Source organism: Sceloporus occidentalis, unplaced genomic scaffold (genome assembly GCF_023333645.1).
Source record: "Sceloporus occidentalis isolate IW3139 unplaced genomic scaffold, rSceOcc1.0.p SCAF_8, whole genome shotgun sequence".
Classification (NCBI taxonomy): domain Eukaryota; kingdom Metazoa; phylum Chordata; class Lepidosauria; order Squamata; family Phrynosomatidae; genus Sceloporus; species Sceloporus occidentalis.
This window is the reverse complement of record NW_028316988.1, coordinates 12,839,008-12,866,966: the sequence shown is the minus strand read 5'-3', so window position 1 is coordinate 12,866,966 and position 27,959 is coordinate 12,839,008. Positions and strand designations below refer to the sequence as shown.

The window sequence follows — 27,959 nt, the reverse complement described above, 5'->3', positions numbered from 1 at the left end:
TAGTTTTGCACAACTTAGACATCTCACTAAGCTGGAGCTACACACTCACACAGGCCACTTGCTAGCTCACTTTGGTCGTGATGAAGCAACACATGTAGCATTAGGCTTCCATGTCTGGAAAATGTGGGGTGACCCCAACAGAACCCAGGAGGAGAGCTGGCACTTTCCCCATCCTCTGTGCCCAAGGACTGGCACTTTCTTTGGGCACTGCCAAAGGAGCAAGGCTCAACTCTGGCCATTTCCCACTTGGGTTCTTCTTGTGTATATTTAGCCAATGCAGGCTGGCGTTGTATTAAAAGGCAGCAACATTTGTTCTGTTTAGACTTGTATGCACTGCCATTGGCAAAACCAGGTTAACTGGGGATGATAGGAGCTGTCATCCCAAACATCAGTGTTAATGAAGGATGTTTGAGCCGGGCTCATCCATCTCTCTCTCTTCCTTCTTGGGCCACAAACAGCATTGGAAATTCAGCAGCTGGTGGCCTAGAAGAGGAGCCAGGCAACTACATGCGCTGGGCTTAATGCTTACAAACCTCTGGGGCCAGAGTCCTGCAAAGACCTTTCTTTCCATGTGCTGCTTGATGGACAACGGTCTTGACTCATTTCTTGTTCTATGAAATTTGGTTTATGCCTCAGAAAACATGTCAGGCATTTTCTCCCCCTAAAAAAGGAGGAAGAATTAAAGGGGCAAAATACGATTATTTATACTGTTTGAATGTGTGTGTACATTATTTATACATATCGCAGATGTATGTGTGTGTGTACATATAGTGAACTATATATAGTTATATATATTGTGTGTCTATGTGTGTACATATAGTGAACTATATAATATGTATATTATTTGTATGTGTACATATAGTGAAGTATATATCTATATATAGTGTGTTTTCATATAGTGAACTATACATATAGCTATCTATCTAGTTATATATATTGTGTATGTGTGTGTTCACGTAGTGAACTATATGTAGTTAATATAATAAATGTGTGTGTATATATATATATATATATATATATTGTATGTGTGTGTACATATAGTGAACTATAGACAGATAGGTATAGTGTACATATAGTGACAGTGTCGGCTCTGCCTTGGGCTTGTGGAGGGAGGCCCTCCTTCTGCCTCTCTCTCTCTCCGCCTCTTTCCTCCCCTCAGAAGCCGGCCTTGTCTCTCTCTCTGCCCGCCTCCTCCTCTGACTAGGCCCCAGCCCAGAAGGAGGGAGAGGAGGCAAGATGGCGTCGTCGTGTCTCTCGCTGCTCCAGGCCTCCGCGGAGCCCTTGGCGGATCAGGGCGGGTTCAGCTTCCACAACTGCGCCCGGTCAGTCAAGGAAGGAGGCAAGGAGAGGGAGGCAGGCAGCCAGGAGGAGGAGGGGGCCCTCGGGGAAAGGAGGCCCGGAGGCCCGGCAGGAGGAGGGCCAGGCCCCGCCGCCGTGACTCAGGCCCAGTCAGGCCTAGCTCCCGCCGCCTCCCAGGGCAGCATTCCCCTCGGCCTCCGCTCTCAGGCGGCGCCGGGGCCACGAAGGAAGGGCCTCCCTCCTCCTCCGGAGCCCCAGGGAAAGGGGCTTTGCTAGGAAGGGTCACCCTTCTCCTCTTTCAAAGCCCCATTCTGGGGAGAAAAGCAGGGATCTTGCAGATATAATATAGTTTATAGAATATGTGTGGTTTTATACATATATATATATATATATATATATATATATATATGCATTTGTATTTATAAATATAAATCGTATTTATATAAATGGCTTTGGTGTTATACCAGGTTGTAGTGTGCTTTTAATGCCTGTAAATATATATATGTGTGTGTTCATAGGTATATATAAATTACATGTATAATATTATAGATAGCTATAGATATATACACACACATATACATATATATAGACCTTAGGGTCTGACTTGAAGACACACAACAACCAAACATGATTCGTAGCTACTCTCTGCCCGTCCTTCCATTATTTTTTACTTCTTAAATCATTTCTAGGGTCCAAGACACACTGCAGAAATAATCCAGTTTGAGACCGCTTTAACAGCCCTGGTTCAATGCTGGGGAATCCTGGGAAATGTAGTCTATCGTGGCACCAGAGCTCTCTGAAAGAGAAGGTCCAATGTCTCACAAAACTACAGTTCCCAGAATTCCCTCACATTCAACCAAGGCACTTAAAGTGGTGTCAAACTGGATTGTTTCCTGCAGTGTGTGTTCTGGAGCATCATTACTCCGATAGCGGAAGGCCTGCCTTGGTTGCCAAGTGTTTTTCTGACTGATGTCAAGGCGTCAGTTTCAGATTTGAAAGCTGTCAGCCACTTCAGGCCTGGCTCTGGAAGAAGCCCCTTGTTTTGTTTTGGAGCAGTCAGTTCCTAAGATTTGCAGGAGAGGCCTTTCTGAGGATATTGCCTCCGCAAAGGACAAGCCTTGGAGCATTAGCGGCTGGTATAAATATATACCAATATATAGACCAATAAGTACCAACTGCAAGAAGATGCGAATGCTCTCTCCCCATCTGGAAGTGCCTCTTTATCTTTAAGGGGGTGGGCTACCTGGACTCTTAGTTCTCTTTCATGACGGTTGGACAAAAGCCTGACTCACAGGATTTGTGTAACATGTTTACATTTTTAAAACTTCCCTTTTAATGTCCGTTTTCCTTCTTCCTCTTTCAGGAATGCCCAGCTGGAGGCCGAAGGGGCCAAGAAGGGTCTCCGGCTCCCCAGCGCTCGCAAGACAGGGACCACCATTGCTGGAGTAGTCTTCAAGGTGAGGCCTCCGCTTCCCTTCCCTATCTTGGTCGAAATTTCATCGTCGTGGTACATTATAGTCATAGCAAGTGCTAGCGCTCCCTGAGCGGTTTACAGTGTGTCAGCCAATTGCCCACAACAAGCTGGGTACTCATTTTGATCCCTGCTTCCTGTTTGTAGCAGCAGAGAGAAGTGTCACAGTGGTCTAAACATTGGATTACGACTCTGGAGACCAGGGTTTGAATCCCTGCTCATCCATGGAAACCCACTGGATGACCCTGGTCTAGTCATGCTCTCTCAGCCTCAGGTAGAAGGCAATGGCAAACCTCTTCTGAACAAACCTTCCCATAAAACTCCATGATAGCTTCACCTTAGGGCAGTGGTTCTCAACCTTCCTAATGTTGTGACCCTTTCATATGGTTCCTCATGCTACGGTGACCCCCAACCATCAAATTATTTTCCTAAGATGATCGGAAATGTGTGTTTTCCAATGGTCTTAGGCAACCCCTGGGAAAGATCGTTCAATCCCCAAAGGGGTTGCGACCCACAGGTTGAGAACCGCTGCGTTAGGGTCACCATAAGTCAGGAATGACTTGAAGACACACAACAAGAACCCCTATATACGTCTTCTCCAAAATAAGTCCCTCTGAAGTCAGTGAAATTACGAAAGTGGATACTGCATTACTTGCAGCTTAAAAAGGTTCTTTATTTCTTCAGGATGGGATCGTACTCGGAGCAGATACAAGGGCCACGGAAGGGATGGTTGTGGCTGACAAGAACTGTTCGAAAATCCACTACATTTCTCCAAACATCTAGTAAGTAAACACATTGTCAACATTTTCCTAGACCTATTCTTACTGTCTAACATTGTGAGATGGAGGAAGGTATAGACTGTTGATGTCTAATGGAACAAACCAGTAAGCACCAATTTTTAGTTCTTTGGTTCGTCTAAAATAACCACAATATTCTCTCTTGAAAACTCTTGAATACTTAATGGGGTTACACCCCTGGTTTGTTCCTTCATTTCTACAAAGTGGCAAATGCAGGGACCTACCAAGAGCAGCTCAATAGGGAGCAGTTTAAAAGCCGTTACTTAATTATATGCAATACATTTGCAGTTGTTGTGGTGCCGGGACAGCTGCAGACACCGAAATGACAACTCAGTTGATCTCTTCCAACATGGAGCTGCACTCGCTCTCAACCGGACGGCTTCCAAGGGTGGTCACTGCCAACCGGATGCTCAAACAGATGCTCTTCAGGTAAACACCCTTCGGATGCACACTGCTGTTGCACCTGGTGGGCGACAGTCATTTCCCCCCTTCCCCTCCATTAAACAGCAAACAGAGTTGTGCAGTTGGGCCAGTTCAGTAGCCGAATAACCGCTCCTAAAATATATTCTTATAAACAGTTGCATGCGTAGAGTCTTTGCTGGTGAGGCACAGAAGGAAGAACTAATTAAAAATGAAGACTGTTTGGGAAACATCCCTCCTGTTCACTAGTTGTTCATGATGCGCATGCATGTATTCCCCAGGTATCAAGGTTACATCGGTGCTGCCTTGGTCCTAGGTGGGGTAGACGTCACCGGGGCCCATCTCTACAGCATCTATCCCCATGGATCCACTGACAAATTGCCTTATGTTACAATGGGTAAGTTCCTGTGTCCTGCTTATAATTTAGAATACATACCAACCACATCACCACCTAGTGGAAACCCATGACATTTTAAGCTTCATTTCCTCATTGCCAGTACTGTGAGGATGAACCTAATACACAGCATCGCAGAAACTGAAAGGAAAACTGGGCTCTTTTATTTCTTTCACTGTTGCTTGGTCATCTCTCTTGGCTCTTAAAAATAATTGGATTCATTGGCAAAAATGGGAGAAATTCGGCTTGCAAGAGAATTGCCTCTCAGAGCTTCAGTGCTGGATGACAGATGTTTGGTTGGAAACAAATCCCAAGGTAGCGGTTCTTCATCCAAACAACAGGCACAAAGCATCTAAAATGCTTCCAGAATCTCTGGAGAAATAAGGCTGAAAGGATAATTGTCCTGTACCTGGGTGACTGCTATAAAAATGCCTTTGGCGGACTGAAAATTTGGGTAGCAGCTCTTGTGTCAAAGTATGTTTCATTAATGATTATTTCTTAAAATTGCTATAGTGCTTACTAAGTAAATGATAATATGGATTTGCTGAGGCATGTGCTTTCTCAACGCGCTCCCATCGATTCATTTCCCTCTCATCACGATCCAGGTTACTCTAAAGCTGATTTTTCTCATACCTTTACATGCATTGTGGCTGAATCCTTACCCTTATATCATTTGAAACAGGTTGTAGTACAAGTAGAAAAATGTTACACATCTCAGCAGTGTTTCTAGTGTAAAACAGAAGTCATATTTGGTTTGTATGGTTATTTGGTTGGATTACCAACTTCATTGGGGGGATCTCTTTTTGATTTTATTTTATAGAAGAACTATGAGATCCGTTAATACACAAGCAGATTTGTACCAAGATGTTTAGATCAACACAGAAAGAGGGAGAGAAAAGCTCTTTTAGACCAATAGATGGTGCCATGGTACCCTACAAAATAGTAAATTATTTATTCTGTACAAAATCGACTCTTAAAACAAACACACACACACACACACACAATGCTATTATAGGATTTATGATGTAATATTCTACCCAGGCTCTTAGATGAATTAATATAAAAGATGAAATTGGATTAATATTTATAAATATGCCCTGAAACTTATAAATTATTAAACTACTGAACCATAAATTACCTTGTGCTGTGTGTGTGTGTGTGTGTATGTGTGTTTAGTGAGTGATTAGTGAACCAGAATTGTGAGGCTCTTGTCTGCGTTATACCTGGAATCATTTTACTAGTCTGAAAATGGATACTGTTCACTGAACCCAGTGAAAGAAAACTGCTTGGTAAGAGCTATGCTCATTGTACGATATGCATATGAAGCTAAGAAGGTTAATATTAAGGTGCCTCTGTTTCTCCAGTCATGTTGTTTAGAAAACAGCAACAGAAACCCCATACCCATTAGGTTGCAGTTCCAGTAGTTGGCAGCTAATTGCATTGAATTCTGTGGGACTTAACATACTTGGGATCGTGAGGCATCTTATACAAATCCCAGGTCTGGCCATCTCTGTATGATTTGGACAACTTCCATCAGCTGATGCTGCTACTCTAACTACACTTGTTCCTGGAAAGCGCAGATCTGGCCACAGTGACACATGCCTCAGTTACTTGATCATTGCTGTGTGCTTCCGACAGAGTATTCATAAACTGCCGTTGCTCCAGAACGCAGCAGCCTGTTGTTAACTAGGGCTGCATCTGCAATGCAGAAATAATCCAGTTTGACACCACTTTAACCGCCAGGGCTCAATGCTGTGGAATTCTGCCAGTTGTGGTTTTTTGAGACATTATTTAGCCTTCTTTGTTAAGAGAGCTCTGGTGCTCCAGTGAAAACAGTTCCCAGAATCATATAGCATTGAGCCATGGCAGGTAAAATTGGTGTCAAACTGGATTATTTCTGCAGTGTGGATGCAGCCTGGGACCATGTACAGGCTTCCTTGGGATTCCCTGGTTGAAATAGCTGCTCCAACTGCTTCTTTTCAAAGTCCTGGTGCTGGCCTTTAAAACCCTGGTTGGTTTAATGCTAGCATGTCTGATTGCTTATTCCCCTATAAACCTGCTTGCTTACCTCCTTGGAAGGTCTTTCCTATGTCCCAATAACCCTAGATGTATACTTAGTTTGGACGAGGGAGAGATGGGTTTGCCTCTGGAACCCCATAGGAGGCCCATCTCATTTACTCATTAATGGCCCTTTAGACACTGGAGAAGACCCTTTCCCACAAGGCATCTGGTAGGAAGTTTTTACTTGCTCTTTTAACCTGTTCCTGAATATTTTAAATATGTTGATTGCTGCTGCATTGCTTCCTGTGGCTCCTTTGGTGTTTAAGGTTCAGAATTGTAAACCGAAAGGATGTTTGCATTTGTTGCAGATTTCCCCCCCTCTTTTGTTAAGTCATCTCGAATTCCTAGGAGAGAATGAAGAGTATAAATATTTTAAAAATGCACTTGCTGTTTAAATTATTACAAAGCTCATAGTGGTTACATTTAAGTTACGTTATGAAAGACGTTCTGAAGCAGCCGTATAGGAAGATTATATTGAAGTTCTTACTCCAATGCGTAGCATAATTTAAGGCTTGAAAAATTAAGGTCTAAAAATAATTTATCATTAAAAAACCCATGCCCTCAAGCTCTACACTGATAATTGAAAACTAGCACAAGCATGAATGTAATTCAAATTTGGATCTTTCTGGACAGAAAAAGAAGATGCTCTTGTCATTTTCCTACCTCCCAGGTGATATCAAGCAGGGCATGGTTTTGGTTTTTAAAACCTATTTTGTAGACTGACCTCTTGTGTGCCCAGATACCTCCATGCATTTGAAACCAATATTTGACAAGTTCATGGCAATCTCTATAACAGGCTCATGCCCCTATTGATACAGAAAGCAAAGGTGGCTGTTAGTGACTTTAAAAAACATGTTTATGTATTTAAGCCAAATGTGCTTAGCCATCATAGGAGAGATGCAAAGGCCTGCTTGTATGAGTTGTTAAATTTGGCATGTGCAAGCCTCTCCTCCTAGTACTGTTTGGCTAATGATTTTCCAATGTATCTACACGCTGAATACTAATTTCTCCCCTCCTGTCTTCCTTTCATCATTGGAAGCAGTATATTACAACAAAAAAGAGAGGAAGGCCTATATTTCATCACTCACGATAGGCAAAGGAAACAGAAATCTAGCATTTCTGTGCCTGAACAGAGGAGTGTCCTTCCTCAGAAGGAGTTTAAAACATACTCAGTGCTTACTCAGGAGTGAAAACATCAAATTGGAGTGTTTATGCTGACAAAGGACAAATGTGGATTTCCGCAAACGATGCAAGATTGTCTGATTGCTGGCTTGTCTCGAAAAGCTTCTGGCCATGGCTATATAATGAAATGCGTGCATAAAATTAAAGCGCTTGAAGTCTGTAGTTCAGACTCGGGAAGCGGGGAGATGCATTCCGGTGGTCTCTGGTGGCTGAGCCTGATCTCTTGGCACCAGCATTGTTTCATATTCATAAATCAGCTCCTCCCGCATTGGCAATGTCTGTCTGCAGCACAAGCGATGCCACCAAGAGACCAGGCCTCTCAGCCAGGAACCAGAGTGAAAAATGATGCCGATCGATGGGTCTTTGGAGAGCACTGGATTTCTACCTAGGAGGAACGGCAAATTGAATAACAATGAGCTTTTGTGAATAAGTGCCCTGTCAGGGACTGTTGACACTGATGGATTAGCGAAATCTAAATGTTACTCTCTTCACACGGCACACGTTCTCCAGCGTGGCAAATGGAGGCGGCCGCAGCAAACAGGTTCTTGGAGGCTGAAGATGGGGACGGAAGGAAGTCTATTTTGCAGAACATCTCTTGCTTAAGACCATCCTGTTCAGAGAAGCGTTCCCAGGCCTTGCATAATTGTCACTTGCTACTTGATGTTCTTTTGGTGCCTGTTTTATTGAACCATTTCCTGTATTGCAACGTACTTTATATGTATTATCCTACTAGAGAGGCAGGCTAGCTCCAACAGGCCTCCCTGGATGAAGATTAACCATCCATTATGAAGCCAAGCCCTCCCTCCAGTCCATCTGCCTTGGTCCAGGCCTCGGAGGTAGAGAAGAACTGCTGGACCTCATCCCCTTCCCCACCACTACTCCCTTCTCCTTTTGCGTCGTGTTTTTTTAGATTGTAAGCCTGAGGGCAGGGAACCGCCTAATTAATATGATTGTATGTACAGCTCTGTGTAAATTTACAGCACTTTATAAATGAAGGATAATAATAATAATGATAATAATAATAATAATAATAATAATAATAGTTTTTGCTGAGTCCAGTGCACAGAGTAATCTTTCTGACAATTGTTAGGCCTGTTTAAGAACATCTTTAAAAAAAAAACCACACTCTTGGGCATCAGATATACTATATTTTGGCCTGTTACAGACTGCCAAAATAAAGCTGCTTCGGGTCTCTTTGGAGGTATGCTATTTAAATGATGCATGGGTCCTAAGAGTCCGGAGGTCGCGCCAAAGCCACACTCCATTCCTAAGCATTGGAGTGCAGCTTTGGTGCAGCTTCCGGATTCTTAGGATGCATGCATCATTTAAACAGCATACCTCCAAAGAGACCTGAAGCAGCTTTATTTTGGCAGTCTGTAACAGGCCATACTCATGTATAAGTCTAGAAATTTTAGTCAAAAATTGACCCAAAAAACCTGAGTCGACTTATTAATGGGTCAGTGTAAGTACTGTACTCTTAGCTCTTTAGAACCATCTCCTGGTGAAAGGCAAGAGTGTAATCTGCCCTGGAAGCACTGACCCTTCTCTATTCTCTCATCTGTCCAGCTTTCAGTATGAGCACAAACATGCCTGCTGGAATTGTTAGTTTTTTGGTATTGTTTTCCTTTGCTTCATCCTTTAAATCCTTTGTTTAGGTCCCTAAGTTTTATCCTTGACTTATCCACGGGTCCTATCAAAATCTATAATTTTGGCCCCCAAACCTGCATTTGACTTAGACATGGAGTTGGCTTATAGTTGAGTATATGCAGTATAAAGAGGCACACTTTGACTGGAACGATAATTGTTTTGGACATAGTTCAGAAATCTACGTGCCTCCTGATCCCAATAAGGAAATGTCCTTTGAGGTCTGTGGGTTTAATTTTTTTTACCTGTCTTAATCCTTTTTATAAGGTATGTTTGCAGTTGTGTGCCATGCGCTAGCAATTTTGAGACAGCAGTGGTATTCAGTTCTCTTTTTGGGGTTGGAGATGTTTGGCACCCAAAGAGCTCCACATGGCTCCTGTCTCCAGTGGCTCTTTGCACACAGGATTCAGGCGATTGCTGAAGAAGCCTGACTCATTGGGTAGTGAATGTTGTGCTTTTGTGAAGGACAGTGGGGTAAGAGGTGAGTAGGGTTCTGCCCAGAAAGAGCTCGTCACAGTCTTCTGGTCCAACATAATTAACACTCCTTTGCTGTTTTGGCCAGCTACATACCAAATTGGTAGGAAACATAAAATACCTGTTCCTGGGCCCCATCTCTGTCTCATGCTCCTATGACCAAGAAACTGAACATTTGGCACATCTCTGGCAGCTATGCATAAGGAGGCTTCCTGACAGCAAGTTATGTGGGGAAAGCATATGGTTTGTAATCAAAAAAACAGTTTCAGGGGACATGGGGTTTAGGGGTTTATTTTATCAACAGTAGCTAATGTTGGAAAAATGAATCCATCCTGGGGAGACTGGGTCAGGTGGGAGAGCGAAGTGTTTGTGCGCACACCCTTATGTGCCTTCTTCCAACACATCACATAATGGAAGGAATTTTGCTGAAGTATGAATGAAAAGGGTTATTACAAAATGTTATCCCTGCTGCAACATAGCTCTCCCCATACCTAGAAACACTCCCAGATTTCTTTGCCACTTTACTTCCTTCCCCAGGGCTTATTCTCGCTGTGAGGATCTTGCCTGATAAAATGGTGTCCTGAGCACAATTTTGTTTTTGCTTCTTGTGGGTTCAGCACAGTTCTTCCCTGGTTGTTCCTTCTCTCCAGTCAGCCCTTCAGAAAGAATTCTGTTTTATTTCGGCTTTTAGCTTTTTGAAAATGGAGCCATATGTGGCTCTGAGGCTGAAACGAATAGCCATTGCCTGGAGTGTAAGGGGAAGCGTTGAGTGCCCCGCTGCTTATAAATGTGATGTATTTGGTACTGTAAAGGTAATGATGCTCAACCACAGCAATATTCCATAACAGGAGTATCTGTCACATTCGCTGGGATTACCATGTTCATTGATTTGTGTCTGTGAATCTGCTGCCTCTACCCTTTAAACTTGATCTATAATTGGACCTCCTTAAATGGTTCAGATAAGATAGTCTGTATTTTCTCAGCAGTGTCACTGTCAGCTTCTCCCTTTTCATTATACATTCAGCAGACTTGATAAAATCAGCAGGACACCTCATTTGAAACTGTTTAATCGCTGCCTTTTTCTTTTACTAAACCATTGAGGTGGTCAAGCGATATACACAAATCATCTTAAATGGAAAATACGGCTTTCTGGATGACCCAGCTAAATAGATAGCTGTATGCAAAACAAGTTAAAAAGTAATAAATGCCAAAAAAATCTCCTAATTGGCATAAAAAATTGTAGGTAACTTTGTTCAATCTCCAAAAGTGGAGCAGCCTAAAATATTGTCTTGGTTGCATTAAGACATGATGATGTCTCTATGCAGAGAAGATTTGCTCTCTTCTCCGCAAAGCAAGGTAAAGAATAAATGCCAAATGGTTCGTAGTTACTCTTTAAAATGTCCATTTGAAAGATGTACTCACATATTTCATCTGCCTCACTCAAAGGATTGGAGGCTTGGTGCATTTGTGGAACAGACTTGGAAATGGTCAAGGGTTTGGTAGATTAAGGGTTCATCTTCATCACGTGTCTATTTTGCCTTGTTCAAAGTGCAGGCTAGAAACTATTCCTGTTCAACATTCAGTTCATAACAATAAACTAGAAGAGCAGAATGAATAGTCGCCAATTGTGTCTTGGTGAATTTACCAAACTAGCTCATTAAAACAATCTGTTTTTCCACTGATATAAATGTGTTTAAAGTGCTAGTCTGCTTCATCTCAAGGCCTTTGGGCAGCAGTGGCTTAATATAATCATATATGAAGCAGATTTTCTGCAAATGCTGACCCCAGTAGAAACATAGGCCAGGATTCAAAGAGCTGCTGTAGGTGCTCCCAAGGGCTTAGCTGGGCCCAGTGGGATTTTGACTTGCTTGCTTTGAACAGCAGACCCCTGTCCTCCTGCCTCAGAGCCATATCAGAGTTAGGTTTTGAAACTCCTCTCAGTTTTAAACAGGATGGTGTTTGGGGGGGTGCAAGTTCCAAGAAACACCAAAACCTCTCAGCATGCAGAACGGCGAGTGGTACTTTGGACCCTGGCCATTCTGCTTAAGCTTTGTAATTCGTTTGAAAAAGAATTTTGGAAAAAGCCAGTGGAAAGTTTCAGTTTTCATATTCCTTTCTTCATCACTTCCACTTAAGCAAAATGTTGTATGTATCTGCAAACTCTGGTTAAGGTTTAACTAGGGGCCCATGGGTGGCTCAGGAGATCAGTGAACTGAGTGTGAAAAATTATGTTTCCCCCTCTCCGATTTCATTCCTTGTACTTTAACTTTTTATTTCCAAGCACAGTTTTAAGGTAAGAATGTTGGCCTTTCAAGACTTCATTGTATTTTTTTTTATTCCATACTAACCTATATGAAAGAAAGAAATTTCTAGTGTTAAAGATCTTGTGTCAGTGTTGCCATGTTGCTCTTTGTTCTTCCTTTTAAAATGCTAAATGCGTTCAGTTGCAGTTGCAGTGCTAATACCTAAGACCAACAGCTTCTCTTTCTGGTTTTAGGTTCTGGCTCTTTGGCAGCCATGGCAGTTTTTGAAGACAAGTTCAAACCTGATATGGAGGTAAATGTTCTCTCCCCCCCCCCCCCCCCCCCGTTTGTATGAATGGGATTGCAAGTCTGCTCTGTGTGTGTGTGTGTGTGTGTGTGTGTGTGGTTATTTAATTAAAATTAAATAGTCTGAAGCCTGATCCTTTGTGATCCTTTATGGTTAGTTTTCAGTTACAGTTCAGTTACAAGCCTCATTGGATCCTGTATAAGGAAGGTAAAGGTAAATAAATGAATAAAATTACAGCAATATCGCTCACTTTCCCGACTGCTTTTCACTTGGTGGAAACATAACTTGGCAGTTTTAGGGGGAACATCATTGGCATCACCAAAATTCTGGATCTTCCTTGTTTCTAGACTAAAACAGCAAATTGGCTAGGAATGGGGACAGAAATTAGTATGTTTCCAGCCTTCCTTCTTACCAATGGACCTGGTTAAGTGATTCTTGCACACATCCCAAGCGGCAATTCGACTTGACTGCTGTGTTGAAATGATACAGGAATCCACAGGCTTTCCTGGTCCATACTTGTCCCTTGCCATACTTAGAGAGTGTCCTGGTTGCTAAAAATTTCCTTGGTCCTCAAGAGTGCAATGAAATGTGACTTGGCACTTGGATACAGTGGATAATTTGCCTTTGGGTGTTTGCAGTAATGAGAGGAGTTGGATCTTAACAACTTTCAGCTGCCTTGGGAACTCACTCGGATGTTGCCCAAGTTTTCGTCTAATGAATCTCCCCAAAATGGGCTGGATTCCTGTGAACTTTCCCCAGAGGTGTGCAAGACATATCAGTACTTCACTTTCATTTTGAATTAGGAATAGGTGGCATCTGTAGGGAGGAGAGTCAAACTCTGTGTGCTTGTAGCATCTTTCCTCAGTGTTTGGAAACATGAGAAAGGAAAGTTTGGGTCTGCTGCCAATCAGTGCAGCGAAGGGACTTCATATTAGTATGGCTGCTTGTATGTGCCTTGCAGGTTGTTCTGCCCTGAAGGACTGACCTTTCCAGTGAATCCATATTCAGAGAAACTGGCAAATTTTTCTAGAACTGAATTTCACATTGACATGGTGAAATTTGTGGGAAGAACACTTTACCTTTTCTCATGAACCAGGGAACACCCCTCCCCATCTCTTAAAGACAAAATCTTTTGTCATAGAGGTTTCTTAAAACTGCCCCAACTGCTGTAGATGGGATGGACTCCACACTGGTTGGCAAAAATGGTATAATTCAGTTTGTGCTTGTACTATTCTAATTTGAGGGGAAACTTTAGCTGTGGCATCTCTTAGTGGGATCCTTTCTGGTACTAATTTCTGGAAGATCCAGTGACGTAAATGTGGTGAAAGGTTACACTATGAGAACCCCTCCGTTTGGGAGATCTCTCCATACCTCCAAAGTGTGTTTGTGGAATTTGTCAGCGGCTGAGGCTGCCGTAGTGGAGAGGACTTTAACATTCTCTGGGCTGTTGTCATTAAAATGGATAGGAAATTAATATTTTTCCCCCTGTCAAGATGAATGTGGCTCCTTTCCGTGCTAATTGTCAGACTGTCTTGATGGAGCGCTGAAAGGGCAGCGGTGTACTGCAAGACCATCACATCACAGGGAAAGGATTCAAAGGCAGACTGTCCTGCACCCTCTGGTATCAACTTGCAAATTAGCATCTGGAATCTAATTAAACAAGCCTAATGAAAGTAGCAGCTGAATTCTGCTGGAAAAGACAATCCGCCTTTTCCCCCCTCTGATATATATTCTGTACTACTGAAGCTGCTCACCAAAAGCATCGTGTGAGCACAGTTAAAGAAATTAGCATTTATTTGAAGGCGAGGAGCCTGGTTTTTCTCTCTGCTACGCTTTTGGCATGCGCCGGTGTCCCCAGAGAGCCGTGCCACAACACATAGTGCACAATATTTATAAATCTGTGACAGGCAATAATAGCAACTTGAAAAATTTCTTTTGCTGGAATTTCAAGTTGAGAGCTGCCAAAAGCTGAGAGGATCAAACCTGCTCTGGCAGCTGCTGTGCCCTACAGTGAGAATAGCAGACTTTGAAGATGTTCGACTTAAAGAAACCAAGACTGCAGGCTTAGCCAATTTTCGTAGGTTTCTCCAGCCCTGGCTCTCTGCCTTTTGAAGATGAGTTGTTGAAGCTTCTACCACTGCCTCAGGCATCCTCACACCAGCAGGGCCTGTCCTCCCCCCACCGCCTTCCGCCCCGAATGTGTGCGTCTTGGGTTTTAGGTAGCGGTGGCTTTGTCGTTGCCAAGTATGACAGACCTTTCTCGAGCTGAGACACAGAGACGCCATCTCTATCCAGCCTCTTCCCCATAGACAGTAGACATTGGCCTCAAGAGAGACTTCCTAAAGATGGCAACTGGTTTAGCCCTAAAACTCTATGGATACCTCAGAGAGGAAAACAAGCACCTTGACTGCTATAAGGCAGGAACAGTTGTTCATGGGGCACCTAGACTTACCTAAAATAACGGCATTGATGGACTGACTTCTACAGTGGACCCTTGTTATCCGCTGGGGTTTGCAAAGATACACAAAGAAGGCTATAAGAGCCTTGGAAATAAAACGTGGACCTGCTGGAAATACCTGTGAATGCTGGTATAAGGCTTGTGGAAGGAAGTAGGGGTATGGACACAGAGATGTGCTGCAGCTGATCTAGGAAGGAGGAAGCTAAAGCAAGGTGTAGAGAGGGAGGGAGCAAGTGAGGCAGAAGGTGGGCTTCCCAAGAGTTGCAGAACCTCTTTGTGGTCACACTTGCACAGCCCTTCTGGACATTTAGAGGTAACCTAATTGGTCGAAAATATCTCATTAGCAACTGTTTCTAACACTCCAGTATAAAAGGATAACTTCCTACGTGAAATTAATGGTATGAAGGGGGAAGGTTTGCCCATGTTGTCATAAACACTGTGCAGTCTGGTTTTTAGCTCTGCTTCCTTGGGGTGCCCTGGAATAGGAATGGCTGCTTTGCTCCCGCTTGCCTCTTTCCAAGCTGTTCTCAGCCATGGGAATTAGCCCTCTGCCCACCAACCAAGCTTTCAGAATGCCAGATTCAGCACCAGCTGTTGGGCTTGAACATACGGAGCCTGTCCAACCAGGCCATCTAATCTGGTAGCTCCTACTGTGATGGGCAAGGCTCAGGCACAGCAAGGGCTTCCCCAACCATCTGAGATCCATTGTGTTTTCTTTTGCAAAAGATGCCAGAGGACCCTCTGCATGTGGCCACTTCTCAGAAGCATGTTCCCATCCTGTGGGCACCGATACCAATGTATCATGGTATGCACATTCATTCTGTAGCCAGACTTTGAGCACTTCTCTTTTGGAAGACGGGGGTCTGGAGGTATTCGTTGCATATGGGTTCTGAAGCGGGCTGTATAACGTGTCCTGCTTCCCAGGCCTTTTTGAAAGCACAGTAGTTTTTTTGCAAAGGAAGGGAAAGGTTGGACATAATTGTTTGTTGCAGTCAAGCTTCTGTTTGGCAGCTGATGACAGTCCGAAGGGTCGTGACTTTATGTTTTGCCTCTTGACAACTGCCCAAACTTTCATCTTGACGGGTCCCTGTCACCCCATCAGTCTCATTTTGGCTGCCTGTGCTTCTGACTGACACAAAGAGTGGTGACAAGCTGCATATGAATGCTGGCTTCATTAGTGGGGCTGATCAGACTGGCCCTGTCCCTGCTATGGGGCTCAGGTGTGGGTGTCTTCTGGCTAATCCCCCTGGCTGACACGCGGCGTTTTAATGACTCCATGGGAAGGTGCTGCTCGCTGGGAAGTTTGCCAGCAGACAGTGGAGATCAAGGGAAACGGGGCCGCATTAAGCTGGAGAGCTGCCTGAATAACTTGCATCCCCATTGGCAGTATGCACACAGCTTAGGCAAATGCCTAAAAGGGGGGGAAATAAGTTAGGCCCCTTTGCAAAAATAAGTGCCCAGTGTTTTGCCTATCTCTGACAGTAGATCAGACGGTGGACAAGCAAAGTCCTTTTGTGTGAATACCGCTTCCACTGTGGCTTGTGTTGCCTGCGCCTTGCCGTTTCTCAAGGGCACATTCCTCTCCTCATCACAACAACTATAGAGATTAGTGCAAGCATGTTCTTACTTCTCCAGAAACAAAAATCCTCCCCAACCTTGGTTAACATAATTACGGGATGTTTAATATGGGATATATTCACTGATGGGGTCAGAGAATTACTAACTCCGCACTACTGAATTAATGATAGGACAAACTAGGCTTAAAGAAAATAGCTTGGATTTTCTGGCGGTGGGTGATCTGTAGTTGTTTGCAGGGTGTGTCCTGCAAATGGAACATTTCTGAACCAAGAAACACAACCACCTCTGGCTGAAGTTGTCAGGAGTAGGTTAATACCCTTTAAAAACATGTGCCCTGCGTTTTGTACGTTCACAAGACTGTTAATGTCTGCTGGTCACTTTCACTCCTCGTAATGTAAGTCCAGTAATGTTTTGTGGGCTGAGTAATGCAAGCCAGGTGCATTTCTCCAGAGCAGGTATACAGACTCAGATTGGGTTTCCTCCCTACAATTGGAGAACATGATGGTGCTGCCCTGAAACAAAACAGTCCAGTTTGCGTTGCACTGATCTTTTAGTCTGTTATTTCAACAAAACAATGTTATTGTCTCACTACAAAATACAGTTTTCCAGGGAACAGCTGAGGAATACTTACATCTCCAATTCCTTTAAGTGCACATTTTGGAAATACTTGTTATGAACTTTGGAGAGAGGTGTTATTGAAATTTCAGGATTCTTTAATGATGCGGTCTTTATATTTCCCCCCTGACTCCTCCAAGATTGATTTTTTTTCCTCCCATGTTGTCAGTAAAACAGGAACAAATACACTGTATTACCCAACAGAGAATTGGTGTTGAATGTTGGACACCCTTCATCGTAACATTGTTCACAATCCTGTGTTTTTCCCATTTTCCTCTTGGCTTTCTGCCTCCACATCCTTCCTTCTCACTGAAGATGCAACTTTTCATAGGAACTGGGGAGGAAAAAATGAATTAAGAAGCTTATATTTAAGAAACTAAGGTTTTTGCTTTGCTGATATTCACATGGCTTTCTGACTGTGCCTTGCGGATAAATCTGGTTCGTTTTGTTTCTGCTCCTAGCTCTTGTGAAAATCCAGGCACCTTCAGGAAGTTACCAGTCGTGAATAAAATCACCTGCACATTTCAGATATCATTTGTTGTGATTAAAGGTCTACCAGCCCCCTTGAAAGCCCCAATTTTTGTCGTCAATGTGAGGTTTTATCCAGTGTTTGGTGCTGCTGCTGTTGCTGCTCATGTGAGAGATGAAATAAGAGGAGCTGGTGCTACTGAATGGTAGTCCTAGAATCATACGTTTCTGTCTTGGCAGGTAATTTGACATAAATTGTTAATGTAAATTCAGGTTAGTAGGGAACGTGTTCTTTTAAAAAAACTAAAGAAAGAAAGAAAGAGAGAGAGAGAGAAAGAGAGATAAACTGCTGATTAATTCAGTATAGAACTCAATTACAAATTGAAAGGGCCACTGCGGGATTCCAGAACCCTAAAGACAACAGATGTTGAATTGATACTCCAGCATATTTCACACTGGTATGAAATATTAACATGGTTTATTATACTTGTGTTGTAGGATGTGAGAAAGGGGAGGTTGGGTTTGCAAGCATTTGTACTAGTGAATGGTGGGAATGAAAGGCTTTTTAGCAGACAAATAATTTTGGGAGAGAGTGTTTTAAAATAATGGGCAAATTTAAATTTCTTGCCTTTTGTCTAGGCGTTTTTAGACGTGGCCAAAAGAAACCATGCCTTGCAAAAATGCTCAGAGGCAAAGGGCACTTAATACCAAACCTGGCTGCTTCAGATGGAGCTTACTAATCCCCCTTCAGATTTCATGTGGGGCGAAAATGCCAATGTGCACGGCTTGTGGTTCCATCAAGAAGTGTGGCATCCTTTTTCCTGCTAAAATGGTTGCTGTTGCATTTGAGGCGGCCTTTGTTGGCATGTTATTAGAAAGGTAGATCTTCCTGATGAAGGGTTGCAGGGATACATTCTGGGACGTAACTCCCTTTCTTCCCTGAAAAGTTCCTAAAATGTTTGGTGTCTGTTTTCAGGGTTGGAGTAATTAACTAACTAAATGGAGATGTTTGCACTAGCAGCTGAGTTGGTGCAGCAGGAACGCTTGGCAGCCCTTCCAGCAATCTTCAGGCAGTCTCTGCTTGATTCAGAATTACCAAGGGTCACCAGTAGACCTTTTCTCCTCACAGTGTTTAAAAATAATGCAGCATTGTTGTTGTTTTGTACTAACAAGTTGTATTTGTTACCTCTGTGTTAGGAAATTTGGTAGGAGATGAGCCTGAAGGTTTGCTGAGCCCATGACTTGTACTGAGCCAAAAGCGAGTAGGCACTGGAAGTTCAGGGCGCCACATCCTACACATGGAGCAGTCCTTATGGTTGCTGAATGTAACTTTTAATTAAATTAGCATTTATACAAGGTTCAGAAATAGGACTTTTTGCAGTAGCGGATGCCTTTACTCTTCTGCTTGTAGGAATAAGGGAGGAGGGTATGATGAAGCAGTCTTAATAGGTTGTTAATGGCCATGCTGTTAGTGTCTGTGATGCCTGACGGTTGTGTAAACAGGATGCAACATTCTCAAGTGGGGAGCAATCCATAATCTTCAGAGTCTCTTTCCTATGGGTTTTGAAAGATGGGAATAGAGGGGACCTCTTTCGTTTACTACTGTGTGGAAGCAAGTATTCACGTGGCGCTTGGTCTGTAGCGAGGAGTGTGTTGCTTCACTTCTTAGTGCAGTCATAGAATTAGGCAAACATTGAATTTTGTGCTTCTTTTGTCTTAGTAAGATGCAAGACATGCAAGATGAGTTATTAGATGAACCTGGCTATCCTGTGGACACCAATTCCTAGTGGAATGAAGAAAAAATCTCACTATTACTAATTCCCCAGAAAATAATTCTTCAGAGTTGTCTCTCAGCAATTGCTTCTTCTGTTGGAACTGTAGAAAATATGGAAGATTAGAACTCAAGGCTCCCGTGCCTGTATTTCCCTCTCAGTTCCAGAAATGAAGCGGCTGGTTGACTTCTGGCGTTTCCGGTTTTTTGAAGGAAAAGAGGAAGGTGTGGGCGAAGCAACCCAACCCCTTTGATTTGGGGCATTGAGTTGCGTCAGTCTTTTCCCAAACTTCCCAGTAGATTGCATTTTGTTTCCAGTTACCTATTGATCTCCTCACGATTTCTCCCAGAAGACAGGCGCTTCCATATTTCTCCACAACGGAGTCTGCCGATTACTCTTCCCTGGTCTAATTATCCTCCTGGAGGTCTAGGCCTCCTTCAAGAGGAAGCGTTTTCCTAGTCCCAAATTCCCACCACTTCTATATAGATTTCTCTTTTTACTGCTTCTCTGACCTCCCAAACCCCCCTCCCTCGGCCGCTGTCTCTCTCAGAGTCTCACTTAAAGTAATTTGTACCTTTTACTACTTCAGTGTAGTAAAGGTGTTGAACATACCTGTCCTTCGATGCAGGCTTTGTTGCTGTAATTTGTTTGGGGAAAGGCATGTTTTTAACATTTTTGCAGGCAATTTAGGTTATCATCGCTCAGTTTTGTATTGTTTTCACGAGCTCAAGAGTTATTTCTGATGCCCAAAAATAACTTTACGCAGGGTCTCAATATGTGAAGATTTGTCACTCTCCCCCATCCAGAAATGTAACTGGTATGGTTTAAAGTTTGCCACAGGCTTGGCCCTTCGCTTCGTTGGCAAAGTCAGAGCCTGGCTCCGAATGCTTTGCTTCCCCAATCTGCAGCCAGCCAGCCAGCTGACCGAGGCGCTTGCAAGACAAAAGTACAAATGTTTCTTAGCGTGGAGAAACCGAGATAGCATTTTGGGACTCTTGTCACCACAGTCGGGGAGAGGTAATCTATCAGTTTTGGATTGTCTACAAAATGCAACTCTCCAGATAACGGGTTTAAAGTAAAGATTTAATACCCTCTCTCTGCTATGATGTTGCAGTGGCAGTTTAAAACTCGTTCTCTAAATCTCAGCAGACTTTATCGCCAGCAGCGGGCCAATATAGAGTTTAATGGCATTACGGTCCATAAATCATCTTTTAAAGATGCTACCAGTAGCTCCAAAATTAAATGCAGACAATCTCCTCCATTATAAATAATTTATCAAACGCCGTTTCGGATGAGCCCTCCATGCTGAGTTATTTATTTTAGCCTTTACTGTTTCCAATTCCTCGGGCGCGTTTTGAGAGGCCCATTACTGGTCAGTTTAATGAACTTGGGGGTCTGCCGTGGGCCCCTCCAGCCGTTTGGCACATCTGCGGTGACCATTACACGGCTGGTCCGGACCTCTTTGTGCCTTTTACAAGCGCTGCCCATTTGTCTTGTGGTGGTAAATGGAAGAGCACATGGGAGCCCTGGGACACATTGTGCGATGGAGCAACGGAGGCAAGCCGAGCGGCCTATAAAGGGCTGCTTGTCACCGCTGACTGGTATTACAGTACATCACTCTTACAGTAATCTCATTTAAGGAGCAGCCAAGGGCCCCAGAGAATGATATTCCCAGTTAGCTTGGGCTTTGCAACCATAAAGGAAGAAGTGCCCCTTTTATATACTGAGAACTTTGAGGGCATCTTTGTTTTTGTTCTTTTAGATTAATTATTTCTACCATCATTAAGGTTGGGACTGTCAGCAGTTTCATGACAAGCTTCGGTTTTTCCAGCTCCATGAGTCTCATGCTCGGTGGTGAGTTTGGCACGAGGGGCTTGTGCATAAGACCCTCCTCAAAACACAGTTTCACAATTGCCACCTCAGTCACCTGGCTCAAAAGGAATATTCTGGTCATCTTGCAAGCTGGACTTTTAATTAGCTTTGGAAAACCAGGGTTCAAATCCTGGCTTGGCCATGTAAAAATCCACTGGGTGACCTTAGGCAAGTCACACTCTCTCAGCCTCAGAGGACGGCAATGGCAAACCCACTGTGAACAAATCTTACTAGGAAAACCCCTTGGGGCCCTCCTTAGTCGGAAACGACTTGATTCTGTGAACAACAACAAAAGGATTTAATAGAAAAGATAATTAAAAATGCAACATGGGTTTGATATGGCAGATGTTATTTTGAGTTATTGCAGTTACATGGCAATTTCGGCTGATTAAGTGAAGCCTAGTTGAAACCTCTTTGAAAACCTGCCCAAATAATATCAGAATTGGCCAGAGTTGATACTTTCAAATTGAGGAGTAATGCGACATGCTTTATGTTGTTCTTTCTGTCTTGCTATTTTTTAATTGTTTAACTGAAAGGTTGAGCCGAGGACTGGATTTTCAGGTTTGCAGGAACATGTTTCAGGCTTGCCTCGCCTTCCAGGGCCTCATGTTTGATTACATTATTCTTGAACCAAGCAAGCAAGACCTACCTGAGCAGGCACCTAACAACTCTTGCACAAGGTGAGCGTTCTGCTCTTATTTTAGAACCAGGACAAAACATAGGTTGAGTATACTCTAGAAGATACATTTGTATGAGGAACTTACTATTGGAGCTGAGAGCGCACACCTCTGTGTCCTAATTGAGCTGTACGAATCTGGGGACCTCTTGTCTGGAGCATCTCTGGAGAGTACTGAACATGTGCTGGGAACAAGCAGAATTGCACATTAGGGGCCTTTTTGGCAAAGCTGCTCAAATCTGAGGAGACCTTTGGGTCGGAAGGAACACCCTGCATCCTTGTTTTTGTGTCGAAAGGCCTTTCCTAGAAGAAGCAGGAGGAAATGCGGTTTGCCCTCTGGCTGTAGCTCAGCATCACAATCCCTAAGGAGTCTCAGCAAGGTGTGGGTTGTGCATCAGGAGAAGCAGAACACAAAACATCCGTCTCAACACAGGCAGAAAGGTTAAGGCTTGCAAAGCATGGGTGGAAGTGGGCTTGTGAGAAGCGGGACCTGAATTGAGGCAGGCAGGTGAGTGCAGTAGGTGGATTGTATTTCTTACTGGGGAAAAGAGCCATAAAGAGTTGTTGTTACTTACTCTGAATTCGGGACTGAAGTGCTGTGAGCATAAAGCAGGCTTCCGTCTCCATCTGTCCTTCTCTGCCTAATGTGAGATTTGGTGGAAAACTTAGCAGCAGCTCACCGTTTCCATACAAAGCCCAAGTCTTGCTTCAACTCTTCCACCGGGTTTTTGCTTTCTCTCGAGGGACCCGGGCACAATAACCGAGGATTGTAGGGCTGCTTTTGAAGCCACCTTTCTTTCCTCAGTGGGCCTGCAGAGGGTGCTGATGTTCTGGGAATTGCTTTCCATCTTCTACTGTGGCGTTCAGTGGCCAAAGGCATCTGTTGTCTACTGGAAAACAACTGATTAAGGAGGCTTTATGTATTTATTTTTGTTATTGCAAAGGTTTTACAGCATGAGTTTTGGCTACTACTTGCTCAGCGTTGCTTGCCCATCTCCAGAAGGCTTGGGCCTCCCTTTTCCTGGGATTTCTATGCGCATGTAGACCACAACCTAAGAGTTCTAGCTGATTTTGCTGGTTTTATTGCCATGGGAATGGCTCTGTGTTCACCTTTTGTAGACGTTGGGTCTTATTCCGTTGGTGGAAAAATGAATTGTGTAATCACAGTTTTGTGTGGTCTTTGTAAATCACATATGGGCTTATGTCTGTGCAGAGACACATTTGGAATACTCTAGAGACCAGATGCATCTGAGGAAGAAGACTTTAGGAAAACTGAAGTTGCCAATGTCTGTCTTTCAGTGAGTCTCAAAGGTGCTACATGATCTCTCTACATACTGACTCCACAGACTAACATGGCTATATCTTTGAACTCTAGAACCTTTTGGTAGGGATCCTCTCCTGCCACAACATGTGTGAATGCTTGGAAGAGTTACTGCAGCATGAATGAATATGCTTCTCTGAATTTGAACTAAGATGCATAGACCTATAGTGTCTACAGAAAGGTCCCTGTGTCTCCTAAACAGAGCCTTTCTTGCTTTTGTCTTTTCTGTCCTTCTAGAGATCATCACTGCAGAGTTAGTTGTGTCTGAAGAAAGGCCAACATTTCTCATCTGAGTAGGGAACTATCTAATGTTTGCTTGGAATTTTTCTCCCAGGAAGAAGAAGCCAAACAGCTTGTGAAGGAGGCCATTGGAGCTGGCATCTTCAATGATCTGGGCTCTGGCAGTAACATTGATCTCTGCGTCCTCAGCAGGAACAAGCTGGACTTCCTCCGTCCTTACGATACACCCAACAAAAAGGGGGAAAGGTGAGTGAGGGGTGATTCTCTCCTTCTGGGTCCATTCCCATAAGGCAAGGGGCCTCAGCCTTCAGTATTAGTTTGGTACAGAGTCTGTCTGCAGAGCGCAAATATTCCACATGGAACTGTTTCAAAAGGAGATTGGCCAACTTGAGCGTATGGACAGCCCTAAGATGCACTCTCTTGAAAACTGAGTGGCCGGGAAAATTGTTCCTGTAGCGGTGGTCAGTTTAAAAGTTTCAAAGGCCAAGCAAGTTGATTGTGATGGGAACCCAGAGCTTTTTTTTTTTTTGGGAGACAAGCACCAGGTTGCAACTGTCCAATGAAGGTGCTAACCCACATCCCTTACTACCCACTAGTGGCTTTTGGGGGAAGGAGCACTTCAGGTTTGTATCAACAAATAATCTGTCTCCTTTCCTCAACAGGCAAGGGAAGTACCGATGTGAGAAAGGGACCACAGGGATTCTTACTGAAAAGGTTACTCTCTTGGACCTTGAAGTGACGGATGAAACAGTGCAGACGATGGACACCTCCTGATTTTGTCGTAACACTGGGAGAGGGGGATTTGAAATTAACAGCCTTTATGCAGAGTTAATAAAAACCAGTAAGAATTGACCAATTTATCATCGTCCCATGACCATGTTTGTGTGCACCAGGGGCTATAAACAAACAAATTAAAATGCCTCAGTTCTCTTGTGGATGCGTTCGACATGGGTTTGTGCCAGTCACCTGCCCACTGGGCAAGAGTGTAAAGACAGTGCCTTCCACCTCTGTAATCCATGTTACTGCCTAACATGCAGAAAACTGCATTCGCTCTAATCTTTATTAACTAATTGCCATTGATAGGTCTTATCCTACAGTTGAGCTAAAGTGTAAGGTGCCACAAGACAGATATTAAAGCATAGGAATGTGGGTTTAACACCATTTCATCAGAGGTTAGAAAAAAGAAAAGAGTGAATGTAAAATGTGATTTACGTATAGGCGTTACTAGTATTACGGGCATATTCTTACATCTCTTAAGATGACCTGTCCCAAGTCCTCTCATGCAGATGGCAGGAAGGATGGAAATTACTGAAGATTTGGAAGGCAGGTATTACCAAATGTGGCATTAGGGGGAAAAGGAGGACCATCCTGTTGGCATGAGAAAGTAAGCACGATGGGGAGATTTTATGTAGCTATTAGTAACCCTGACTATAATGGCCTACAGGTCCAGCTTATTCTAGATGTATTTGAGGGACCAGGTGAGAGGAGACAACTGGTTCCAAGAGCATCTTTTCAAGTAAGGTGGGCAGAATGCTAAGTACTGCCTGATTATTTCTGTTACTTTACTCTTGCAACCCTTGTGCCATTTAATGCACGCACAACATCCAAGCCTTCAGTTTTATAGATCAGCCATTTCAACCCGAACCAGTTGCAAACTATGTGAACAACAATAGGGCCCCGTCTTTCTTTTTACAAAGGAAACTTTATTTTGTAAATCATTTAAATCTTATCTAAAAACGCAGAGTTGCAAAAAAAGAATTCTTTGGAAATACATTTACCTAAGCACTAAGTAGACATTACAGAGCAAGCCAGAGACCAGATTTAACAGACATACCTGAATTTCAAAGCTTCCCAAAAGCCAGGGAGAGACCAAGTCAACGTAGCGCTCACTGCTCCACCCAAAACTGTAGCTCAAAGGAAGCCTGAAGGAGACTTACTCTGTACTTGCTTTTAAAGAAAAAGGACATACACACCCCCAGAAAAGTTTGTAAGCAGTCGAACACAGAACTGTAGAAGACACATTGCTGTCTTCACAATAAAGCTGAAATTTACTGACTCCAATGAGTTTTAAAGGCTGGACTTCCCTGTTGGGTATATATGGCCAGCACCTTTCACAGCAACTAAACATTGATATTAACACTCCAGAGGACTGATTGTCAAAATCGTATAGTAGAAGGCAATAAGTGAATAGTGAGCTATACAGAAAATGCACTGAAAAAGATGGACATCCTGTACTTCCAGGAAAGGGAGAACAAAACTGCTTTGAAAACCTAGAGGCTGCGTTTCAGACCACGAGGATCTGGTCATACGCATCCCCCGTTGTGTCCTTCAGAAACACTGTCCTGACTGAGCACCATTCCTCCCAAAGAGGCAGATGCCAAGAGAAATCTGGCTTCTCGCTGCTTTTACAAAGTGATGCCTTTCAATGGCCAAATGGAAATCAAAATCACTTGAGTCGATCCACTGATTTGGCCGACTCCAAATGAAAAACTTAGAAGTCTTAGCTAAGTCTTAACTATCTCCTTCAAATCAGCTTGTTTAAAATATTCACATTCACAAATGAGTGTTCACAGTAAATAAGTGCGGATGATCATTTTGAGTGTCTTGCTGTATTTTCACGGTCAGTCTAATACCCTTACTTTTTATGTTGAAAACACTGTTTGGAAGTGGCTGGAGTAGCACTGGTTTTGCACAGAAAGGTTGTCTTTCCAATCCCAGGCGTCTGCTGGCAGTAACACTGGTCATGTAAGAATGGCTATGGAGATTCCTGTAGCTTCTGCGCCAACGCTGGCCCAGAAGCTGACAAAAAAGAGCTTTGGTTTGAGGTCTGCACTGGAGCCCTCATACTGACATCCCAGACAGCAGCCATACTGACAAATGCATTGCAAAATAAGTCATTCTAAAGTTGATTTTCTTTTTGTTAAAAAACACAAAACTTCAAACATGTTCCCCCTCTTTACCCCGTTCTGGCAAAGGAGGGAAATATAAAACTCCAGGCTGGATGTTTGGTTTTTTCCTTACAAAATAAATGAACTAAGAAACTGAACTTGCTAATAACCATTGGCAGAAGAGGCAAAGTAGCAGTTATACAAATTACACCAAAACAATAATAATAATAATAATAATCTACGGTAATTCTTACATTAGTATAAAGTGATTTCACCAAAGGAATTATTTCAATATTTCACATTAGTTAAGATACACAAGGGGTGTGTCAAATACACCAATGAGAAACCCTTGCTATTCTAGCCTAACCTAGATTACACACAACAGTTTTAAGAAAAGGATCTGTTTTTATGCTTTGTTTTTAAGTAATCTATATCTGTAACATATTGGCTTTTTTTAAACAAGAGCCGCACACTTGCAGCAGCGTCTCACAGCCTTCACTGAGAGAGCGGATCCACTCTGTGAGCGCCCTGCAAATGGCCAGCAGAAATCATGAAGCGTCTTCCTAGGAAGGCTCGACTCTCCCGCTTTTGAGTTTGGCGAGGCACCTCTTGGTTTTGTCTGAGACAGAAGGTTCAAGTAAGACTAAGCTGGGGTCGCTTGTTTTTTGGAGCGTGCCGGCCGACGCTTCAAGTGCTGGAGGTCCAGACATGCATCTGTTTTGCTAGCTGGTGCACGTAACCGATGTCGGGTCTATGGTCAGGATCCGGGTATATGCACATGCTGACCAGCTCTCGCAACTGCAAGCAGAGAAAGAGAAAGAGAGAGAAATGAAACAGTGCAATAAAAGGTGCACACATGGACACAGGATACTGCGAATACTACAACTGAACATGCTACTGTGATGTGGGGAGTCAGCTTTTCAGAGGCAAGACTCCCACATTCACTACCCATCACTAGCCTATTTCAGAAGAAGAGATTCCATCTCAACATTAGGAAGATCTTCCTGACAGTAAGAGCTGTTTGACATTGGAAGGCACTCCTCAAAGTGTGGTGGACTTTTCTTCTTTGGAGGTTTTTTAAACAGAGGCTGGATGGCCATCTGTTGGGAGCGCTTTGTGTATTCCTCCATGGCAGAATGGGGTTAGACTGGATGGCCCTTGAGGTCTCTTCCAACTCTGGGATTCTGTTGTTGTTCAAGCTCACTTCTGCCAATTCACTTTCCCTGTTTTGTCCAAGGGATCTGACACTTTCGCAGTAGGTAAATGTTTCCCAAGAGCACAAGATCTAAATCTTCCAGAGGCAAACCCTGGTTCGCAATACTGACAATTCTGTGACCGGAAAATAAGGCAAGGCTCTGGCTCAAAAGAAAGCGGAGCTGTAATCCACTAGAGCTCCTTGCAAAACATGAGAGTTAAGATTGTAGGTGCAAGTGGAAGGGTTGGGGTAAGAGGCCGTTTGGGTTAAACGCACCTTAAAAATAAGCTTGGAATTCCCATATGGCTGGAATTTTTCAGAAATGAGAGTGACACTGTTTAGCTTTCAAATGAAACCAACATAGTTAATTTGGAAATTTGTGGCTTCGGTGCCAAAGAGAAAAGCCTGCCAAGAAAGGTCCAGCACAGCCTTTCCTAACCTGTCCTCCAGGTCATGCTGGGGATGATGAAAGCTATAATCCAGTATCTCTCTCTCTCTCAGGTTGGCCTACAGAAAATCTGACTGGGCCAGTTGTGGTTGTGGTTACAGACTGGGAAATGAGTCTCTCTCTTCCAGGAGCCTCC

General features: G+C 43.4%; 2 protein-coding genes across 4 annotated transcripts in view; one reads left to right on the top strand and one right to left on the bottom strand.

The window, feature by feature from the left end:
* Positions 1-1,181: 1,181 nt before the first annotated feature.
* LOC149307955 (proteasome subunit beta type-7) lies at positions 1,182-24,144 on the top strand. The gene is made up of 8 exons (XM_089534735.1): positions 1,182-1,322; positions 2,663-2,756; positions 3,455-3,552; positions 3,856-3,996; positions 4,269-4,384; positions 12,240-12,298; positions 23,387-23,538; positions 23,955-24,144. Exons 1-8 carry the CDS (start codon positions 1,237-1,239, stop codon positions 24,064-24,066), a joined length of 858 nt encoding a protein of 285 aa, XP_089390861.1. The 5' UTR covers positions 1,182-1,236; the 3' UTR covers positions 24,067-24,144.
* NEK6 (NIMA related kinase 6) overlaps positions 24,100-27,959 on the bottom strand; it is a 57,744-nt gene continuing 53,884 nt past the window's right edge. For all 3 annotated transcript variants that reach the window (XM_089534733.1, XM_089534732.1, XM_089534734.1), the window contains one exon: positions 24,100-26,978. In XM_089534733.1, the coding sequence (XP_089390859.1) occupies positions 26,868-26,978 (111 nt within the window). In that variant the 3' untranslated portion in view covers positions 24,100-26,867. The remainder of the gene's footprint in view (positions 26,979-27,959) is intronic.